Source organism: Condylura cristata, unplaced genomic scaffold, assembly GCF_000260355.1.
Source record: "Condylura cristata isolate star-nosed mole 26May11 unplaced genomic scaffold, ConCri1.0 scaffold00006, whole genome shotgun sequence".
Classification (NCBI taxonomy): Eukaryota; Metazoa; Chordata; class Mammalia; order Eulipotyphla; family Talpidae; genus Condylura; species Condylura cristata.
This window is the reverse complement of record NW_004567107.1, coordinates 45,566,912-45,589,025: the sequence shown is the minus strand read 5'-3', so window position 1 is coordinate 45,589,025 and position 22,114 is coordinate 45,566,912. Positions and strand designations below refer to the sequence as shown.

Here is a 22,114-nt window from a genome sequence, read left to right as displayed (position 1 = left end):
TTGTGATAGCAAGTGTTTGAATCCAGAGGGTGATTAGTAGGCAATCAGGAAAAACAAAACAAAACAAAAAACTCACTTTTCATCTATTTATCACCTGGAATATATATTAAAAAAAATCAAACTGTGGATTATCCATGACAATTGATGTTGGTTGACTTGAATAGCTTAGGGAAAAAAGTGTAACTTCTGTTACTGTTTATTCATGTAACCTTATTTTAAAAGTTCTAACTTTGTGCATTTGACTGCATTTAGTTTGTTGTACTATAGTAGATATATAAATAAACACATATTTTCATATGTATGTTTGCTGATGGGCTTTTTAGACTTGTTGGGATAGGTTCACCATTCTAACATGATAAATTTGAAAATGAAGAGACATGCTTTATTGCCTAGTTTTGAAACTAGTGACAGTTGCTGTGGAGGAAGTGATCACATTTAAAAGTTCAACTTAATTTTTATATACTTACAAAAATTTACATATCTGTGTTTACATCTACAATTAAAAATAGTGAACCATATATTATTTTTAAAACATGTTGTTCGTGTTGAAGGTCCTACATAGAAGGCGTTTTAGTGACCCCCTCACCAGAGACTACTGAGAGTTCACCCCCTAACCAATGCCCTTCTTGTCCATTGCCAGCTCCTCACTGTGCCTCTCAGCTGCCCAGCTTGCTCCTGCTCATGCTAACACCTAACTAATCCCCTACTCGGGGATGTAAGAAGCTGTGTTTCAAGAAGCATATGTGATGATACTTTATTCCAGTGGAGAAGTGTGGTTGATGTTATTAATCAGCATTGCCTTTTTTTTTTTTTAGTCTTAGGGTACATTCATTTAAGATTATAGTCAGTATCCAGAAAGTTTAGTATTGAGAAAGGTTGAAAGGTTTTATGTCTAGTTTTCAAGTAGGCTTTTGATGGCCTTAACTTTATTATTTTGATATCTGTACTGTTTAATACCAGACAACAAAAATGTCTTTTTCCGGAGGTCTTGAAAATATTTTCTAAAAGACTGACTCTGGGAAAAACATTTTTTGTTGCTAGTCTGACACATTTTTGTTATGGGAAAGGCATAGTGCTTTTATTGCTGCAGGAACTTCTTGTACTTTATTATCAAATCCCATAATGCCAGCTGCTTTTGAAAAATAACCATTGTGTATCTTCATTTCTTCTTTCAATATGGCCGTGTTGCTCTCAGCAACTTTATAATAAAGTGCACTTGGGTTGGCATCATTCCACTTGGATAACTGTTCTGTATAACTCTGGGAATTCACCATCTAAAACATTCCTGTCTTCTACCAATTAGTCAATGTGTATCTTCAGTGGAATTTAAATGAAAGAGGGGGGAAACAATCTTCATGAAAGAAAAATTTGATTGTAATATACACCATAAATATGCTTCAGGGTGGTATAAACATGTGTCTGCATGTTATTAATTTAATTATTAACATGTGAGAACTAAAAAAAAAAAATCTATTTTTGGTCAATCATTTCTATTCCAGGCACACCTAGAAACTATTTGACTCTAAAATAGTTAAGTACATAATAATTGGTTACTGAGTAAAATGATTCCTTTGGGGAATTTTGAATCATGGGATAAACTCTCACTTGTTAATTATTTATCCAGCTATCTGAACAGTGACCCAAATATTTTTATCCAGTGAGATTCTCTCATCCTTCCTTTGTAAACCCCATCTTTAAGATTTTCTTATCTCTTCATTGACTCTACCATTATGTTGTTTTTCTGTCAACTGGAGGAGAGATCTTTTCTTTATGTTGCTCATTTTAGAATTAATCATTATCTCACCTAAGCTAGCTGTTTTCCATTATAGTAAGTCAGTGATGAAAGAGAGACTTCTATATTGAGAAAGAAAATTGGTTTGGCATATAAAACCCTCCTCTGAGACTAGCCAAATTTGTATCCTGGGGTTGTTAATTCTGTTATGTCCTCTTCATTCACTGTCTCCTAAATGAAGGACTTGCCCACAATGATCTGTAGGGTTTTTCCCCACTTTTTTTTCTATTTATGTTTTCATTCAAGAAATGTAGATGTAAAAAGGGTACTAACATCAAGAATACTTGTGTGATAAAACAGAGTAAAATAAATATTCAGTGTGAGAGAGGAGGTGTGTACATTGAATAACTATATTAATATGTATCCGTCCTACTTTTCTTTAGGTTGTGTTTCTATTTGGTGTAATAACCATTCATTTTTTTTTTCCACACAGAACCCACTTACTGTATGTATTATGTATATTATTCATAAATTTTCAGAGACACTTGGGATTAGTCATTTGGACAATGTTGGGCAAACAAAGAGAGGTTCTTTAGTTCTACTTTCCCAGCCATTCATGATGATCTCTCACGATTCCACTTTCCACCTCGGTTGCTGGCAGATTTGAGAGAACATTTATTGGAACAGAGTATTTCTATCCTGGAAATTTTCCCTCAGAGAAGAGCTAAGTTTCCATCATGAGAGACGGAAACTGTCTATTCACTGACAGACATCAGTGTAGTGTCTGCCCTATTTAACAGGTTCAACAGATTCATTCTTTTAATTGGTAACAATATTTTAAATCCGAGTCTCTGAACTGAACTTTCCATAAATTAAGCCAAATTCAGTTCTAACTTTGGACAAAAATGGAAATTTGGGAGTCATCCATAGTGATTTGACTTCTGTACTCAGAAATTTCAAATCTGTTTTGAGTTTATGTATGACAGCTGCACTAGAAACCCCTACAATTGGTGGGTTTAAAAAATAATGTATTAGAAACAGGCTTTGAAATTTCCCATGTTTAATTTTGCATTTTTCTTCCACATTAATAATGTAAGATAATGTTTCCCAATCTTGACATTATTGACATTTGGGACGGGTAATTTCTGATTGAGGGGGTCTTTTTCTTTTTACATTGAAGGACATTCCCTAGTGCCCCCAGCTTCTAAAACTAGATGACCTTAGTACTTGCCCTATGTTGTGACAAGAAACAGCGTCTCCAGACCTTGTCTCATGTCCCTTGGGAAGGGGCCGACTCATTCTGCAATAGTTCTTGGCTAAGGGTCACTGCCCTGAGCTTTAATCAATGTGAGACTGAGGTGATAGACATAACACCTGTGAGTACATAGAATCTGTTTCTGTTGAGTTCTAGTACTGAATTATTTAAAAATGGGTAAAAAAAAAATCTTCATTGTATATTTCAAATAATCTTTTTTTTTTTTTTAAGATTTATTTATTCTTACAGAACTGGGGTACAGGTCAGAGATGTGTAGGGTGAGAGCATTCACCAGAGACAGAGTGGGGAGCAGAACAGACAGATCGACGAAGTACACTGCTGAGGGGAGCAGCGGGCGGGTCAGGAGAGGTCTGCCTCGCCACGTGGATCACCTCTGGGGCAGGCGGGAATCGAACTCATGCGGAAGTGGTTTAAGCTTCTTTGTGCTGTGCTTTAACCCGCTGCACCACGAGGGAGGGCCCTATTTCAAATAATAAGGAAGAAAGAATAATCATTGTTAAAGTCAGTGGGAATTGCTCCACAAAATGCATTTAAAATTAATTTATATAGTAAATAATTAAATTATATCATGTACTGCTGCATTTATTTGCTGATAGGTGTAGACAGAAATAAAATGGATATTATAATAATGGAAACCTCATTATCCATGGCTGATTTTTAAAGTTTTATGTATTTTTAAAACAAATAATTTACGTCCTTTATAAAGCAACACCCTTGTGACTTAGTGAAAAAAAAAAAAATCAGAGTGGTGTGTATTAGGAACAATGGTTTCACATCCATTGAAAAATGCCCAAAGATTAAAATAATAGAATCTGTGTCCTGTTGTTAGGAGGGAATTGTCTGGGTTGCAGTTCTCGCTATAACACATGAAATTGATCAATTTCTCACGTTTTAAATGTCATTTTGCAAGAATGGAACAAACAGCAGGGCCCTATCCGCATGTTGAATAAACTTGTATCTTAATCTTTCCATTGCCACTTTCCTCTACTGACCCATAAAACTAGATAGAAGTTATCATAGGCAATACACATTTAAAGAAATTAAATGCTTATAAATGAAACCGTCTACTTACCAAATCAGAGTGATAGTTCTATTTGCATGGAAAAAATAGGGTGATGAGGTTTGTTTTTATGTTCTGTATTTCTTTCTCATGGCCTAGCTCACTCCAATTTCCTGAAGAAGATATATATGATTAAAGCTAGTAATGTCATTTGGCCATTTATGAAAGTAGCAAATATTTATGTGTGCCTTAAATGTAAATTAATGTGCAATGCTATTAGTAATATTTTGGGAAGTGTGTCATAATATAAAGCTCAGATGATCTTCTCTTACTGTATGAAAAACAAATGTATAAAGGTCTTTTATGGTGTCCTTTCTATAATAGGCATTGTTTTGCTCTTTAGTTCTTATAATTAAGTTGAGTACTCCAGGAATTATATGCTTACTTATGCTTTCATAATATCTTTATGTTATGCTTTCTAAACCTAAAATGAGATGAGTGAATTACTAGTTTGTTTTGATATAATCTTACTAAACTCTTGAATATTTTTCTTACTTTCATTGACATGAAAGCACATTTAAGGCAAAATGTAAACAAATTCAAGGTTTTAGTAGGATAATTTTATTGTGTAAAAGGTATCATTTAAAGAGTCTTAAGTTCCTTTCATAATTTTATTTTTTTCTTTGGAGTATTTAATTGAGTTGGTGGGGTTTTTCTTTTGTTTTAGTCCTCTGTTGCCCATCTTTTTCCCAGCAGTGCTTTCTATAATCGGCATAATTGAACGCGGACATTTCATAAATGCTATACAAATTATTTGTTATGGATGTTTATAAGTAAACCTGTCTTCACTATCTGTGTTTTTGATGTCAGAAATTTCCAATGCTATAATATCCCAAATGTAGACTTTCAGTAGTAGTAGATATAATTCAAACTAGGAAATGAAATACCAGCTTTTCCTTTTAATAACATGGCGTATTTTTGGACATTTTCCAGTAATACAGTTGATCACTTACTGGTTCTCCCTGTTTGATTAAGGAAAATGCACGGGGAAATGACTCAAAGTTGAAAAGGGTGTCCTTGCAAATACAGAGCATCTTCAGGGTTGATTATTTGGCAGGGAAGACTGGGAGAATTGAAGGAAAACCACACATTGTTTCAGTCCACATCTAGAAAACCTAGCCCTTTTTTATAACTATGTTGCTGAGTGTTGTTGAAACATGTAACAGTCGTTTACACTGTCCAGTAGGGCAGCCACTGGTCACACATGGCTATTTAAACTTAAATTTAAATACAAGAAACTTTCCCCCCTCCTCGTGACACTGGCCATGTTAAAATCAATTTGTCAATGCAGCGTACACACACACACACACACACACACACACACACACACCCCGCTATTGTAGAAAGTAATATTGAACAGCACTAGAGGATTCTTGTCTACATCATAATTATTTAGTGGGCTTTCTTCCTTGGAAAATTCTCATGAGTTGGTGAAATATTGAAAGTTTATTTTTGTTTTCTCGTGACCTTGTGCTTTAACTGTGTGCTAAGGGCAGAGGAAATTCTGAGAGCTCCTTCAGAAGCTTCCTTACAGCTTGCTAAAAAACTCCAGGTTCCTCCTGGGACTTCAACTACAGTAACCCCACTTTTTGTCTGATTTACACATTGGCTTTTCCTGCTAGCTTGTCTTGTGTACATTTAGTTGCTTTTCTTAAATAATAGTAACCTGTTCTAGTCCTTTTATAGAAGTCTGATTGGCTTTGGAGGTAGATAGAAACAAGCTTTTTGGGATTTCTTCTGCCCATACAATCTCCCCAGTTGTATGGGTCTCTATGTGACTGTCTGCTCCAGTTTAATGTCATTATGATACTATTGTTACTAAGATTTTTGGAGTTGAGAGTAAGGTTGAGATAGAAAGAAACAAAACGTTGAGAAACCAGTAGTGATACTGTATCCCAGTTAGGGTGGTAGGAATTTTTTTTTTAAGATTTATTTTTTATTTATGCATATAGAATGGGTACAGACCAGAGGTGCAGGGGTGGTGAGAGGCTTCACCAGAGACAGAGTTGGGGGCAGAACAGACCCACTGATAAAGTACACTACTGAGGGAAGCAGCAGGTGGGTCAGGAGAGGTCTGCCACGCCAAGTGGTCACCTCCAGGGCTGGGGATCAAACTCATGCTGAAGTGGCTTTAGCTTCTCAGTGCTGTGCTTTAACCTCCTGTGCCACCAGAGAGGCCCCCAGGGTGGTATGTTTTTATTTTAAAAGTTCTTAGAGAGATTTAAGAAAAAAACATTATTTTGTCTCTTTCTCTCCCTTTTGTCAGGATGATTTGATTATCTCATCCTAGGATGAGCAATACAATTTTAAAAGTTTTTTTTTTTTTGAAAACTGTGAAACCACAAATTTTAATACCATGAGTTTCAGTTCTTTGTAGCTGTTATTCTTTCTGTAACTCAGCTTTTCTTGCATGTGGATGATGGGATCTTACCATTTGGTTTTAGCCTTAGTGTATAACTTAGTGCTAAGTTCCTGAAAACTTCCTTGCTTTTGGTAAAACAAAATGTTCCATACTTCTACTGTATACTTGCTACATAAGACCTATAATGACTCACTTTGCTAAGGGACTGTTAGAATACTTTTAAAAGAAATAAAAATGTTTTATCTTTTTTTCCCTCCTCCTTGAGCAACATGTAGGGACACATATGAGCAATACAGAAAACTTGAAAAATTCTTCAAATGTTAGTTAGTTTGGGTATGAGGTTATTCATTACAATGTTAAAAGTTTTCAGTGTTTAAGTGAAGATAAAGAAATGGGCAGGAGTTAATATATGTGATCCTGTGAAGCAGTGACTTGTTGAGGTATTTAATTAAGCAAGTGTTCTTTTTGTGGTTCCATTCCACATTATATTGCATATACTGATCCTCTGAACTCTTGGCTTTTCTAACTACACATGTGCATAAATACAATAGTGGATATTTAGTTCACTGCAAATCAACAGAATTCTTGCTTGAGATATTTATGCTGTGAGCAGTATTATACCAGAGTTTTAAATATTTTCTATTTTATTTTTTTACTCTTCTAGAGGTTTGAGTTTTGTCTGCTATTCCTGTTGCTATGAAACACATAAGGCAGAGTATATAAAAGTCACGTTGTTGGCTTTGTGAGGGCTTTGGACAAATGCAGAATACTTGGTGTTGTAAGCTACACCATGGTGTTTGCAATATCTTTGAACCTCTTTCCTGTTCTTTTCACTGCAAAATATTTGGCGATACTTTTTTGTAGGTAAATGGAAAATACTTATACTACTCATGCATCCTTATTTTTACTTGTAAATATTTCCTTAAAAACACATTTCCCATTTTTGTTCCAACAAGTAAATTCCACTTTACTACGTGCATGCCAGCATTTACCTGTTGGCAAAATTTCTATGTAACAAATAAGATGTTTAGTGGAGACTGGCTGGAATGAACATCTAGAGTAGGTTTTATCTTCACATCTCTGATCGCTTGTGTCTATCTTGGCCAAGGGCTATTGCACATTTACCTATAAATATGTATGCTGTATGCATACACCTGCATTAATAACTAGATTGTGTCACAGCTCAAAGTCCTGAGGTAACATTTGTAGATTCATTTGGAAGAATTTGGTCTTCTCACACAATGGTAGTTGCATAGGAGAAAATATCAGATCTCCCTTTCCCTGAGAGCATTTTATACGTCTCCATCTCTGGGAGCACTCCGAGTCATTATGTAGCAGTTGGCTCTGATACGCTTGCACAGACACAAATTGAGTCAGACAGGACTGATGTCTCCTGGACTTTGCTGTCACTCGAAATGCTGACATGAGAATGGGAGAGGGAAAGGGAGGAGGCAGGAGAGGAGAGCTGTTTCCTTTAGCCCTTTTCCTTTGAAGTTTTGAGAATTTTAACATTTAATATCTGTGAACTGCTTGATAAGTTGTTTTCCAGATGAGAATGATAACAATAGCTGATTTGGAGCAGCTGCTAGCTTTGGTTTCAAGTAGATGCATTTCAGTGGACAACTTGTTTCTTCATGTCACCCACAAATCTTTGAAAAGAAAAAAGGCTATCTAGTGGAATGGTAATTAGAATGGCTTCCCCCAATCCTTTCAGTTTTATCTTTTCCAGTATTCAAACCACTCATGCATAGTAATGAAAAAGATAATATCTTAAAAAAAAATTTTTTTTTGTTCTCATTCTCAAGCTCTGTTTCATAAAAGATACACTGTAGTCTCTGCGTTACAATACTTCTGGCTGGAAGTACAAGTTATTTTAGTGGATTAGGTTTATTTCAGGATATCTCTAGTATTTCCTGTCAAGAATCTTGTAATGGGTTTCAAATATTCCAATATACAAAACTTAAAGGTACACTGATCCCTTTTACAAATGAATTTTAATATCCTTTTTTCAAGTTTGCATGAAGACAAAGAAGAAAGTATATCCCCTTTTTATTAAGACATTCTCTTTAAGAGGCTGAAGTTTCTATAGGATCAATTATTTATCACCTGAGGAAGCAGACTTCAAATTATTGCTCAGAGCCACTCATTGCTTCCCTTTTGTTCCATTCCTGTAGGGTGTCAGTGGGGCCTGTGTTGCTTCACACCCAGGACTCTCGCTTTGGCCTAAAAGCATTCTCTAAGTCATCCCACATTCTGCTGTCAGTTAATCTTCCCAAAGTCTAGTTCCATGAAGTTTCTCTGCTCTAAAATAGTTACTGATGAAGGCTGTTTACCTTAGATGGGCATTTGTGTCTCTCCCTCAGCCTGAAGCATGTTCTTAGGCCTCAAATTTTTCTGGTTTCCTAATGGACCCATCACTCTCCTTAGGGTGGTCCTGAACCAGCTGCATTGGCATCGCTTCGAATCATGTTAGAAGTGCAAATTCTTAGACTCTAACTCAGGCCCTCTGAACCATAATTCTGGAGAAGGGGTCTGGCTAGCCTTTTCCCCAGGTAGTTCTGAAGAACAGAGATATTGGAAATCCCTGTTCCATCCAAGCTACTAAACTCACTTTCCCAAGTTCCTTTCTACAGTTCTGCCTTTGCAAAGAACCCCTGGAATGTTTTTGGGTCTTGTTAAAATCCTGTCTACGTTTTAAGGCCTGATTGGAGACATTGCATTTTTCCGTGATGCCATTTCTGATCCTGTCTTATATGGCATCATCTGATTTTCCTTCCTGGGAAAAGGGAAAAAGAGACATCTGCCTTATTTTCTCTACTCAACTGGAATGTCACAGAAGGATGAAAGGATCGAATCTGACTCACTTTTCATATTGAGACACTTTATACTAAGTGAAATCTCTGATATTTTGCACACAGTAGGCATTCCAAAAATAGTTTATCATAGAATATTGACATTAAGCCTTTGCCTAGGAGACATTGAAGGGTCCTCTTAAAGAACATTGTGGTAACTATTGTTTTGACTTATGGAAATGAAGCTAGACTTGAATTTTGATGTGTCTTGAGGGAAGAAGTCAAATGTGCTAATATAAAAAAAAAAAATTAGCCTTTACGATTTAACTGAAGAAGTTGAATTAGCCCTGTCATTTCACCTGATACCGTGAAAGTAGTTTCCATTCGTTTCTCAGTAATATACTTTTATCCCACACCGTGGAATTTCTCTTAAATCTTTCTTACAGCATTGGTGTGCTTTCTTCCATTCATGTGTTCATGTAATGTTTCATAAGAAGTGACAGTTTCTTCTCACAGTGGCTTGCCCAAAGGGTGGCATAAGCAGATAGTGAAATTCAAGGTGAATGGCTTTAGGATGGTCTGAAAATTGGAAGGAGGCATGCTAGTGGCAACCGTTCACAAATCAAATAATCTCCTTCCTAACACAAAGACGCTGTGGTCATAATTTACGGGGTATTCACAGTGGGTTGTGTCTCTCATGGTGATTGGGATGGTAGAAAAGGAAAATTGGAGACTAAGCAACTTTGTGTTTTCTTTCTTTCTTTCTTTCTTTCTTTCTGTGCTCTGCCTCTCCCCTCACAGGCTCTGAAAGTGTTCCAGCTGAAACTTCAGATCAGACAGACCCGCTGCAGCTTCACAGGCAGTGACCCCCAAGCTGCCGGCGCGCACTGCTGCCAAGCGCAAGGATGGTGCACGTAGCCAGGCCACTGCTGCTGCTGCTAGCTTTCCTCCTCCACGCGGACGCTGAGAGTAAGCCACTCCTCCCCTCCTCCAGGGGGCTGGGACCATAATGAGCAGTTTTGTTTGCAGTTGGCATAAGGTTCAGGGCCTCTGAATATATTTCCTTTGCAAGTAAATTCTGGACACTGTGGAATCTTCCTTGGCTACCAGCCAGTCTTTGAAAGAGATTATTGACATACTTCCTTATTATTTCCTCACTTGCCTAATGCCCCCGTTTTCATCCAGCTAATAGTCCCTACCATTTTCTCTGTCTTTTTTTTTTCTCCTACCCTGCTACTCTTAATCTTCCCAAAAGCCAAGATTGTATGAGACGAATGTTATAAATTTAAACTGAGGTTAACCAGTTGGTATTGCCAAACAGTAAACATGGTCAGACCCTGGGAAATTTCCTTAGTTTAGTGGATATTTCTATGTTTAGAAAAATGCACAGTGTCACATTGAGCCCAATTAAACTTCCAAGCCCCTCACACTGTCATAGCAGCTGTTCTGATGTACTGTTTCCGACAGCTGTCGTCAAGTACAGTATTCAAACAAATCAAGCAGAACTGACAACTTTGTGACTGGATGAAAGGTGTGGAAGTGTGAGGAGAAATCTGTGGCATACAGACACCAAGTCTGAATTATGGGACTCAATTTATGAAACTGAGATTGTGGTCAATTAGCTTGCCAATTAATGAGAAGCTCCTATCTCCTTCATAATTAGGGAACCATTGGGTCTGCCATGTTTACATATGTTTCCTTTCCCACCTGTTCCGTGGCCTTTTGAAGAGAGTACTAGGGAAAGGCACATTGTTGGCTTGTGTTTCCCAGGATGTCTGGTTGCTTGGTAGTGGTTTGCTCATGTGAAAGTTTGGCTGTTCACTTAGGGAGTCCATTGGTTCTGTTAAATGTGTAACATCTGCAGTCTTCAGCTTCTCTCCACTGACTAATTCAGGAAGATTAAATTTGATTCATGTGAGGGATATCTTGGAGACAAGGATGTGTGTCATGTTGGCTTCTACCTATTAATTGCATCTTGACAAGAATTTCCTCAATAACAGCCAGTTTCTTTCTTTGTTTAAATAGGAGGTTTGTTTTCTAAAGAGTTTTCCAAGAGTGAAAGAATAATGTTAATAATAGGATACATATGGAACATGCATGATGTGAGCACAGCATTCTCTGGTTAATAATGTATATAGTCTCCTAATTAGCTCTTGGGAGTGTTGGTTTAAGGTGAAGCCAAGGAATGCCTAGTGCTATGCCAGTAAATAATTAACTGGGAAAAGACCCAAATGAATGATGTTTTGTTATTTTAAGGCCATTTATGTCAAAATCTATTTTAAAGTTGAAATCTAAATTTAGTTTATTAAAGATATCAGGCATATGGCTTTATTTTTCTGTTTTTGCTAGAATAAAAGAAGAGTTGTTTTACCAATAGCATATTAAGAACATGGAAACCACTTTAATATCAGATCACAAGTTTGTTTTTTTTTTTAAGTTATAAGATGTAATTATTATAAAGTTATTCTTCCAAATGAGTAAAATTTCTTCTATTAAGTTATATACCTTTGCTTACTTTCCTGATGGAAAGTGGCAGACAGCTGTCAAGAATTTCAAATTATGTTTTAAAAACAGTCTATGTCAGTGATGATCATAATATACTCATGCCCTTAGACCCTCCTTTTCTGCCTTCATCTGCTTCTTGTACAGTAGAGTCATACAAAAGAAATGGCAGATGCCCACACTAGAAATTTCAGTTATTCATGTCTATGTGATAGCAGCTTTTGACCTCAGGATGAAACCTGAATATCCATTCTGTCACACTCTTCCCATTGCAGCCAAGAAGAGGTGGCAGGTTTCTTCATTGCCAAATTAATCTGGTTTATTTTTGCCCTTGTCTACTGATCCTCACTTTAGTATCTTGTTTCTTTAGCAGACACATTTGACATAGTTGAATAGTGTGTGTATCCTGAGAGTTTCTGGTGAAAGAAGAAGAGTTAGTGATTTTTTAAGGTCGATTTTAAAAGAATTGAGCCCACCCCTTAGTATTTCACTAGATGATACTTAAGTCCCATGAAAGCATATGGTGAAGTTGGAGATGTAATTTTTGTCACTTAGAATGTTTAAAGAAGAATAAATGAGATAGGATCTAGTTTGTAAAATATTAGAAACTAAATATATGTAAAGCATGTATTACAAACTACATTTAGTGTGTGTGTGTATGTATATATATATACATATAATGATATATATATATATATATAATAAAGTATATAAACATTAGGAGCATTATTGCTTTTTCCTCAATAAAACTGAAAAAAAATTGATAAAAGTAGTACTGCAGAAAAATTTGATTTCTTTACCATCATATAAAATTAGCATTTGCCAGCCTACTGTTCTCTAAGACCCTGGTTGGCTTCCCTAAACCTTTATGAGCACATCTACTTGTATTTGTTCTCGCTTTTACAAAATTGTGTTTTGTAGTCATGCAAGTGATCAATAGTTATATTTCAAAATTTTACAGTAGCTTGTCAGCATCATTCTAAACTATGAAATACGTTTAAAAAAAATGGTTTTCCTCATTTGAAAAGAGGATAAAGGAGTGGAAGGGAAAGAAGCCACTCCAGTTTGCTATATTAATTTCATGTGTTCAGTCTACTGCCTTTAGAAATGACTCTTTACAATCAGCCAAGGAGTCAGGATTATAATCGCAGTGTGGAACGACATACCAAAGTGTTAGGTGTGGAGTTGCATTAACTAAGAGAGCACTTATAAGTGTTGGTTCAAATCCAGGTTGAAAAATTGTGATAATATACCTTAGAAGAAAATTATAGCCTTCGTCAATGCCAATCTAAAATGCCCTAAGATCCCTGCTATTATTTTAAAAGGCTTGATGTGTTCAGGTATCTTCTTTTCATTCCTATATCTTGAATGCTCAAAGTGACTTTGCTTGTTTTTTCTTGAATGTCTGTACACTGGTAGAGCTATGGTCTCACGCCAAAATCAAGTGTGACCTCTGTTTAAGCATGAACAGTAACTTCTTGTCAAGTCAGCCAGTTTTCTATAGTTCTGAGTGTGGTCCATGCAGTGATAATATACATGCAAATTTGAGGTGCATTTATATTATCTTAATGTATTTCTGAATGAATAATTATCTTTGTGTGCTTCTCCAATGAGCTAGTCACTGATTGAAAACTGACCTATTTGCTATCTACAAATCACAGCAACAACTCCCTGACTACCTACAGGGTATAGCTCATATTGCGAGGCAGTCCTGGGGATACCTAGGCTGCTGTTGACCTGATTATGTGACTATCTCCATGGCAGTCTTGGGATAATTCTGCCTGTGATAACATTAAATGTGCGTGCTCACCATGTCCCCTTCCCTGTCCCTCATAAATCTTTGTCCCCCATTTCTGTCACACCCTCCGGACTTCATTCCTCTTACCATTATTGTATGATCAGCTTTTACTAGACTGTATGATTTCAATAAATGGCACAAGAGCCTCTGCTCAAGTAGCGGAGTCTGGCCTTGCAAACCTCTGCTCCGTGATTATTGTGTCCCTCGAGTTTGTGCTGCAAAGGCAACAGAGTTCTTATTGCAACATTTCTTTTTCCCAAATGGTTTTCGATAATTTAACATACAGCTTTAGTTTGCTGTTTATCAGTCATTCTGGGGTTTTGTTTTTAAAGTATATATATGCAGGCAAAGGTCTGCTTCTAGCACCTTCTTTTATCAAACCAGCTCCACTCTAATGAAACTACTTACTGCTGACTGTTGTAGACCATACCTGCATTTTACTAAGTCTGCTATTATTGAATCTGTGTTTATTGAAACTCCATTAGAAACACAGCTCTTGATAGTTTATTTCTGTGTATAGTGTAGTTCATCTGTTTTCTATAGCATGTTCTCCATTTTTCCATTTTAGATGTTGATTTTTTCTCTTCATTTCCCTCTGTACTGTTTTGGCATCTTCTTGTAGTCCCTGTCTATCTGCACATTTCTCTTCTATGTGGAAGCATTTATTATTTCCCATTGGTATTATATCATTGTATCCAGTAGAACAGCCCTTGTATCTTTGGCTTTGGAGAATAGACTGAATCTAAACTATAAGGTTAGATTTCCTAATGAACAGAATAGGTTAATGGTTAAGAAGCTAAGTTCTGAAGCCATAATCTACTTAAATTCTATCATTTTGTATTCTGGAGCAGAATATGTATAATGTTATTTCCCTCAGTTTCATTATTGATAAAACACTGAGGATGTGGTAATGATAACGATAGTAAAGTATAGGACCTATTCTTGGGCTTTGTGAGGATTAATATAAAAACACAGATCAGCAGGGGTGACACATGATAGGTGTTTAACCCATGTTACCTGTTATATCATCATTCAGAAGGAATTCAGCTAACATTTAAAAAACAATTAAAGATTTATTTATTTGTGCATACAGAACTGGGGTATAGGCCAGAGGTGCTGGGGTGGTGAGAGGCTTCACCAGAGAAAGAGTGGGGAGCAGGACAGGCAGATTGACTAAGTACACTGCTGAGGGGAGCAGCAGGCAGGTCAGGAGAGGTCTGCCACGCCATGTGGATCACCTCTGGGGCCAGGGATTGAGCTCATGCTGAAGTGGCTTTCGCTTCTCAGTGCTGCATTTTTTTTTTTTTTTTTAATCCACTGTGCCACCAGGGAGGGTCCTCAGCTAACATTTTTTACCAAGCACTTGTTTTAGGGACTATCCTAAAATTATTAGAGCTGCAGATTATCACTATTTTTCTGGCTGATAAGGCAGGTTTTCTTTAATGCTTGTCAATAAAATTCTATACATAGCAGATTCTTACAGATCCTCTTTCCCCAGGAATTAAGGTGAAGATCAAAAAGAAAAACTATACAACCTACCTGCTTTGGCCCAGTTTAAGAAAAAAAAGAAAAGGCGGGGGGGGGAACCTTTTCTCTTAGAACTATGAATTTAAAATTAATTTGACATATGTCTAGTAGATAATGAAAGGTGCTCCATTTTTTTCTGTCCTGTTGCCTCTTTAATGCTTTATTTGCGCTGAGGAGCTATAAATATTTACTGTTAGAAAATATGGTACTGTATGGTCCACTGGTGCAGAAATCTGGAGATGGAGGTAAGCATGGTAAGGAAGAGGGTGAATGGCTTTAGATATGGCCCTAAATTATTCTGCAAGGGAAAAAAAAAATAAGGATAAGGAAAATGAATGAATTGAAGGACAGGGCAAATGGCTCCTTTTTCATTTTGCAGAAATTACTTGAAAAATAACCTAAGTTAGACCTTTCAAAATGATTTTATGGATGGAAAGAGTCTTTCTTAAGTCACCAAAATGTTTACCCTACCTTATTTTTACACTAAGAAGTTTGATATTGACTTAAACATTTTTCTGTTTTTATTTTATATTATGTGTTGTGTGTTTACTGTATCACAAACCATTCAACCATTTTTTTCCACAAAATTAAATTGCTTGGTACGATGAGCATGACTGGAATGAGATTGAGTATAACTGCATTATTACACATATTCAAATGCCATTGATTTGTATACTTTAATTGGGTGAATGCTATAGTATACAATTTATATTTCAATAAAACTATATTAACAAGGAAATTTAGACTGCTGCTTAACCTCATCTTTAGGTTGGATCACTTTTAGTATATACAGTTTGAAAGGAAAGTTTGCTGGTTTCTTTAGGCCAGTCAGAATAGACCTAACTTATTGAGGAGCACAGAGAGAGAGAGATTGAATTCATTTGCTCTGCTTAACAATGCTTCTGTTGTTTCATTTTCTTTGAATTTATAGAGGTGTGGCAAAATAAAAACCTGTTTCCCCTTCCTCCATTCTCCCATTGCCTTAAAGCAGCTAAATTAGTAACATCCAGCTGTCTGCAGCAAGGGGAATATTCCAGATATTTTCCTGATCCTCTAGCCCACTGCAGACTTTTCTATAGCTTTCTGACTTAATTGCACCCAGCAGAGCTGTATCTACCTGGTAAGGTTAAGAATATGTCACAAAATCAACAAATGTGTGCAATTCAAAGCGTTTTATTAATGTAGAGGGACTTGCTTTTTTTTTATATATATATATACAAAATGATGATGTTGGTTATCTCAGATCTCTGTGACAAAACAAACCCCCCAAGCTCAAAGATAGAACAATATCTGAAATGTTTGTAATTAACTCTTGTCATTTCTAATAGCCTGATGACATGGGATTAGAGTGTTCTGTGATTTCCTCATTTCTTTCCCTCCCCATTCTTTTTATATTTTTTCCTCACTTAGTATGAACACAACTATTTCAGATAACATTTGTTTGAGAGAGTTGTCTTGCGTCAGCTCACTCATAAAACTCCCAGTACTCTCCATCATCAAATAAAGTCAAAGAGAATTGGAAACCAATTATTTTACCTGTAATTTTGTCTTTTCTCTTTCCTCACTTTGCTTCAGTTTCATTTATTCATTCACTGCATGGGGTGGGGGAAGGAGGGAGAGAGCGCGCAAGGACTTGCACATATGTGTGCCTATGTCTGATGCATGGAAAGTTTACTGCCACGTGGTGGAATATAAAGATTTAAGGTAGTGTAGTTCCACCCCAGCGTTTAATCTCCCTTCAGGGTTCATACTTCAGTCTTCAGAATTCTTTCCAGCAACATTTTATCTGCAGGCTGACTATCTTCAGGCTGGAAGTAATGCTACATAGTTATTCTTACCAGACACAAGACACAAAGCTCTTTGTGCCTCTTTGTAAAAATTAAAATTAAAAATAGCTGGCAGTTGGTGTGGTTATCATAAGGATTAAATAAAGAAATGCTTGCAAAGCACTTAGAATAATAGGATTAAATAGTCACTAAATGTTAGTTGCTATTATGCTTTTTTCTCATTAGCTTGCATCGTTTCCAAATTGGAAGCATCTATGTTTAGATCTCTGTTAGCATTTATTATCCCATTAACTTCATAATTTGAACAGTATCTTTTAAAAATATAAATATGTATCATTATATACATTTATGCTCCCAAAGGATATTGACTGATTGGCTCATTCATATATTTAATAGTTCCTTTAATGTTTATTGGACACATTTCCTATGCCAAGTATTAAGTGAACTACTAGTGATACCATGGTAAGATAAAACAGTGTGATTCTTGCACCCTTTGAAGAGGCTTAAATTCTACTGAGATTGACGATTATTTAACATTAGATCTCAAAATTTTACATATCCTAAGATAAAAGTTGTGTTTGAGGAAAATAAGGAGCTTGTGCCACATCTTCATAGAATAGTTATATAAATCTTTGAAGGAGTAATTTTGTTAAAATTTATTTTGAAATAATTTGAGCTTTATATTAGACTGGAATTTTCCAAGTATCTTTCACCCAGTTTCCCCCAATGATAATACATTATATAGTTGTTGTACATGTCAAAAATACCAAACCAACGATGGTACCAAACTGTTAAATAAGATACAGGTTTTTACCACTTGTTAAATTAACTCTTTTTTTATAGTATGTTGCTTTTTAAAATCTTATCAAATATATAGTTCTTATTTTTTTTTTAAAGATTTATTTATTTGTGCATACAGAACTGGGGTACAGGCCAGAGGCTCAGGGGCAGTGAGAGGCTTCACCAGAGACAGAGTGGGGAATAGAACAGGCAGATCGATGAAGTACACTGCTGAGGGGAGCAGCGGGCGGGTCAGGAGAGGTCTGCCACGCCATGTGGTCACCTCCTGGGCAGGCGGGAATCGAACTCATGTGGAAGCGGCTTTAGATTCTCAGTGTTGTGCTTTAACCCGCTGCGCCACCAGGGAGGGCCCTATAGTTCTTATTTATTATTTTTTTTAATATTTATTTATTGGAGTAGAGTGTTCTGTGATTTCTTCTTTTCTTTCCCTTCCCATTCTTATATTTTCTCCTCAGTTAGCTACTATGAACATGACTGGGGTACATGCTAGAGGTGCCGGGGTGGTGAGAGGTTTTATCAGAGACAGAGTGGGGAGCAAAACAGGCAGATCGAACTAAGTATACTGCTGAGGGGAGCAGTGGAGCGAGACAGGAGAGCTCTGTCTCACCATGTGGGTCACCTCCAGGGTGGGGTTCAAACTGGCACTGAAGTGCTTGCCCCTAGTTTGCAGTGCTGTGCCCTAACCCATTGCACCACCAGAGAGGGCCCCAGATATATAGTTCTAAAGATATGACTTCTGAACTATCTCTGGTAAATGAATAAAAGTGTCCTGTACCCCACTCTTTGAATGCATAAATAAATATTTTAAAAAATAAATAAACTATTTATTGAGACAGTTCTAGAAGGAACATTCTTATATACACTAAGAGTATTTCAGTGGATCTGCCTGTTCTCTGTGTCTGGTGAATCCTCTCACCCCCTCACACTATGGCCTGTACCCTGTTCTTATATGCATAAATAAGTATCCTTTTGAAGAGGCCTTCCCTGCTGGCGCATTGGGTTAAAGCACTAAGAAGCTAAAGTCACTTCAGCATTTCTATTCCTGCCCAGGAGGTGATCCACATGGTGCAGGAGACCTCTCCTGACCTGCCCACTGCTCCCCTCAGCAGTGTACATCATTAGTCAGCCTGTTCTGCTCCCCACTGTCTCTGGTGAATCCTCTCACCACCCTGCACCTCTGGCTCTGGCCTGTACCCCAGTTCATATGTGTAAATCAATAAATCTTAAAAAAAAAAGTTAAAGATGCTTATAAAGGAGGAAAAGTAAATTGCTATTGTTTATTTATTAGTGAAAAGGTCATTCCTAGCTACAGTGATTTCAGGTTGACAGTAAGAAATCACTTTGCTATGTCTATCTTTGAATGAATAATATTATATTCAGTAAATGCCTACAGTGTGTCCCCAACAGTCCAGGTACCATTTCCTGTTATCACAGAATTTATATTCTAATAGGAATTATGTAGAGGGGGTTGGGAAGAGATACAGGAAGACAAGTTTATGAATCAAAGATAAATAAGCATTGTGAATTTGTATAGTGCTAAATGCTACAAAAAACAGTGATGTGCTAGGAGTGTGAGGGAGCGTGTTAGTGGAAGTGACTGTTTTTCATTTTATCTCAAGGACAGTGTTGCTGAGTGAGAGGCTATAGTTAGCCAAACAAAGGGAAGGGAAAGCCCTTGAAGCATGGATTTCTGTGCACAGGAAGACAAGAGGAGTGATATGAAAGCCTTTGGGCCAGTAGGTGCCCAGAGTGTTCAAAGGATACTGTAAGGTCAGGGAGACCAAAACATAGCAGTAGGGGTTAGGGGTAACTGGGGATGGGGTTCAACAGTCATGTGACCCAGTAGGCCTTCCTAAGAGTTTGGATTGCTTGTGTCTGTGAAACTTGAGTACTACTGTCCTTTGCTGTTACAAACTAAATACTGCTTTCCTAAATGGTCTATCGAAGGGTTGGTACAATCTCCTGATTAATTTATAAATTCATTGTTTAAACAGCTTAACTAAAATTTCCTCTGTACTAACCAATATAGACTTTGAACACTAAAGCCTGTGAATCACATAAGGAAAAAAGTCTGCTTTTTTGCTCTAGCCAGTTTTAATTTTCTTTTAAAGCAGGTGATTGCTTTACACTGGAATTAGGTAGTTAAGTTTTCACTTCCTCTTCATTACTATCTATACCTGGTGAGGACTAAGGAGGATATGAAAAGCAGGGTTGTAATTAGAGAGTGATGGCCAACATTCTTCTACAGGGAAAAACAAAATTTTAATGGAGGGTCTTTCTCTATATACTTCCGTGTAGTCAAGATTATAGTGATAGAATCCCTAAGTTAACTTATCTATATAGGTTTTATTCCCTATATAGATGAAAGCATTTTAATAAAATTCTTTCTTGCTAACCTTTACATTTGGGGGGAAAAAGTCTTTATTGCTTATGTAATTTAACATATTTGGATTTAATTTTAAACCCAATAGAGATTTAGATAATAAATAAAATAACGGTTATTAACCCATAACTTAAATATATTTTCTGTGAAATTATGCATGGTGTTAGCAACCAGATTTGGCTTATATTCTGACTCTTCTGCTAACCTGGAGTCATTTTCTTAATTTTCCAGTACCTCTTGGGGATACTCAAAGTTCTCACAGGTTCTAGAAGTATTAATAGAATCCTGTGTGTGGTTTTCTATGGGTGTCTGATGTGTGGCAGGTATTCACTGAGGTCCATTTTAATCCCCTTAACTGTATAATATTCATCATATGTACAGGTCATGTCTAATGTATGTAGAAGTCAGCCATCATTTTACCTATAGATTTGATTCTCAGATCAAGTAATTATGCAGTATATAGAGTAGCAAGAAGCAAAACAAACACAAATCTCTTATCATAGAACTCTATAAATGTATTTGCTGAGCTCCCAGTGACTCTCTCTAGGCTATGTTCATGCCATCATGTGGCCCAGAGTTTCTCAAATGCAGCACTATTGACATTTTGGGCTGAATCATTCTTTGTCCTGTGTGGCTGCCCTGAGCATTTGTGGATGTATAGCAACTCCCCTGCCTACTACCCAGCACCACACTAGTCATCAGTTGTTACTGTGAACTACTGGAGGGAGGAGTAAAGTTAGCCCAGGTTCAGCACCATTAATGGTTTGTAAGCTGTGAAACAGAAGGTTGGGCCAGCAATGGCTGCGGCACATACTTCTCTCCTAAGTTCTGTGGGACAAATTTTTCAGAAATTTGAGAATCATTTCCTAAATTCTTGAAATCAGCTATGCAGATTGGGAATGGTAAATCCCAGTTCTAGTTAGTATCTGTATAAGGCAGTTTACCCAATCACTTCATGTCTCAATTTTGTTGTCTGGAGTATGGGAGGATAATTGTGGAAATGCTGTGAAGATTAAATATTAACTACTGTAAGGTGCTTAGAAATATGCCTCATATTTAGTAAGTGTTGAATAAATGGCAGCCATTATTATAACAACTATGTAATTTACAGGACCTTAATTTAATTTTGTTAGTTTGTTATTTACAAAATTCAATTTTACCACCTAGCAATGATGGTGATAATATCTTCCACTCATATAATTATTTAAACACTTTATGTCTTTAATAATTTGTTCCTGGGTATTCTAGGCATAGGGAAAATTATAGCCCTGTATCTTCTCTACTTCTTGGGTTAAATAATCAGAGGCTATAGAATAGATTATGGAAAAGGTCTTAGGCAACTCTTGGACTGCTTGTCCAAGGAAGAGGCAGTGCAATTCAACAGAGAAGACAAGCTTACAGCTAGAATCCCAGCAGAGGTTCCTCTGTGATGGATCCATGGAGGTTGTCCAGGAACCTCATCGATCACAAGGATTCAGAACCACAGAGAAAGATTTTATGATATGTTATGCTCCATATAAGAATTACAGAATTATTGAATAACTTTGAGGAAGCCTTCTGTCTCTTTTCACTTAGAGAATTTTGCAACCAGTGTTTTATTACAAAAGTTTTTGTTAGACTTCCTTATAAATTTGATTCTAAATTTCTGCTTTCATGATTTTAACACCATACTCATGATACCACCACCCTCCTATTATTATGATGGGGTAGATTGGAAACTCAGTTTCTCTGAGGTGGAGTCAGTTTCCCTCCCCTTCCTTGACTGTGGCTTGGTTTCTTCATTACTTGGGTCAATACAATGTTAAAAAGGTAAGACCTTATCAGCCCTGGGACTAATCCCTCATTGTATGTATCTACTACCATGGGTAGGAACTTCAACCTCCAGCGGAAGATCCCTAGTTCCCCCTTCAGAGGAACCCCATGGAAAAATAAACACTCGCATCTTGTTATCATCCTGATGTAAGACTCAATATCAGTGAAACCATCTCAGCTTTTCGGCTAGAGTTTAGTTTCCTCCCACCTGTTAGTCACATGAGTGTCTTCAGCCATGAGGTGGAGAAGAGTCCCTAGGTTTGAGTTGGTTTGAAACAGCAA

General features: G+C 36.8%; 1 protein-coding gene across 3 annotated transcripts in view; it reads left to right on the top strand.

The window, feature by feature from the left end:
- The window catches only part of PTPRD (protein tyrosine phosphatase, receptor type, D), a 1,952,036-nt gene that overhangs the window by 1,567,997 nt on the left and 361,925 nt on the right, over nucleotides 1–22,114 (top strand). For all 3 annotated transcript variants that reach the window (XM_012721366.1, XM_004677659.2, XM_004677657.2), the window contains one exon: nucleotides 10,024–10,191. In XM_012721366.1, the coding sequence (XP_012576820.1) occupies nucleotides 10,128–10,191 (64 nt within the window). In that variant the 5' untranslated portion in view covers nucleotides 10,024–10,127. The remainder of the gene's footprint in view (nucleotides 1–10,023; nucleotides 10,192–22,114) is intronic.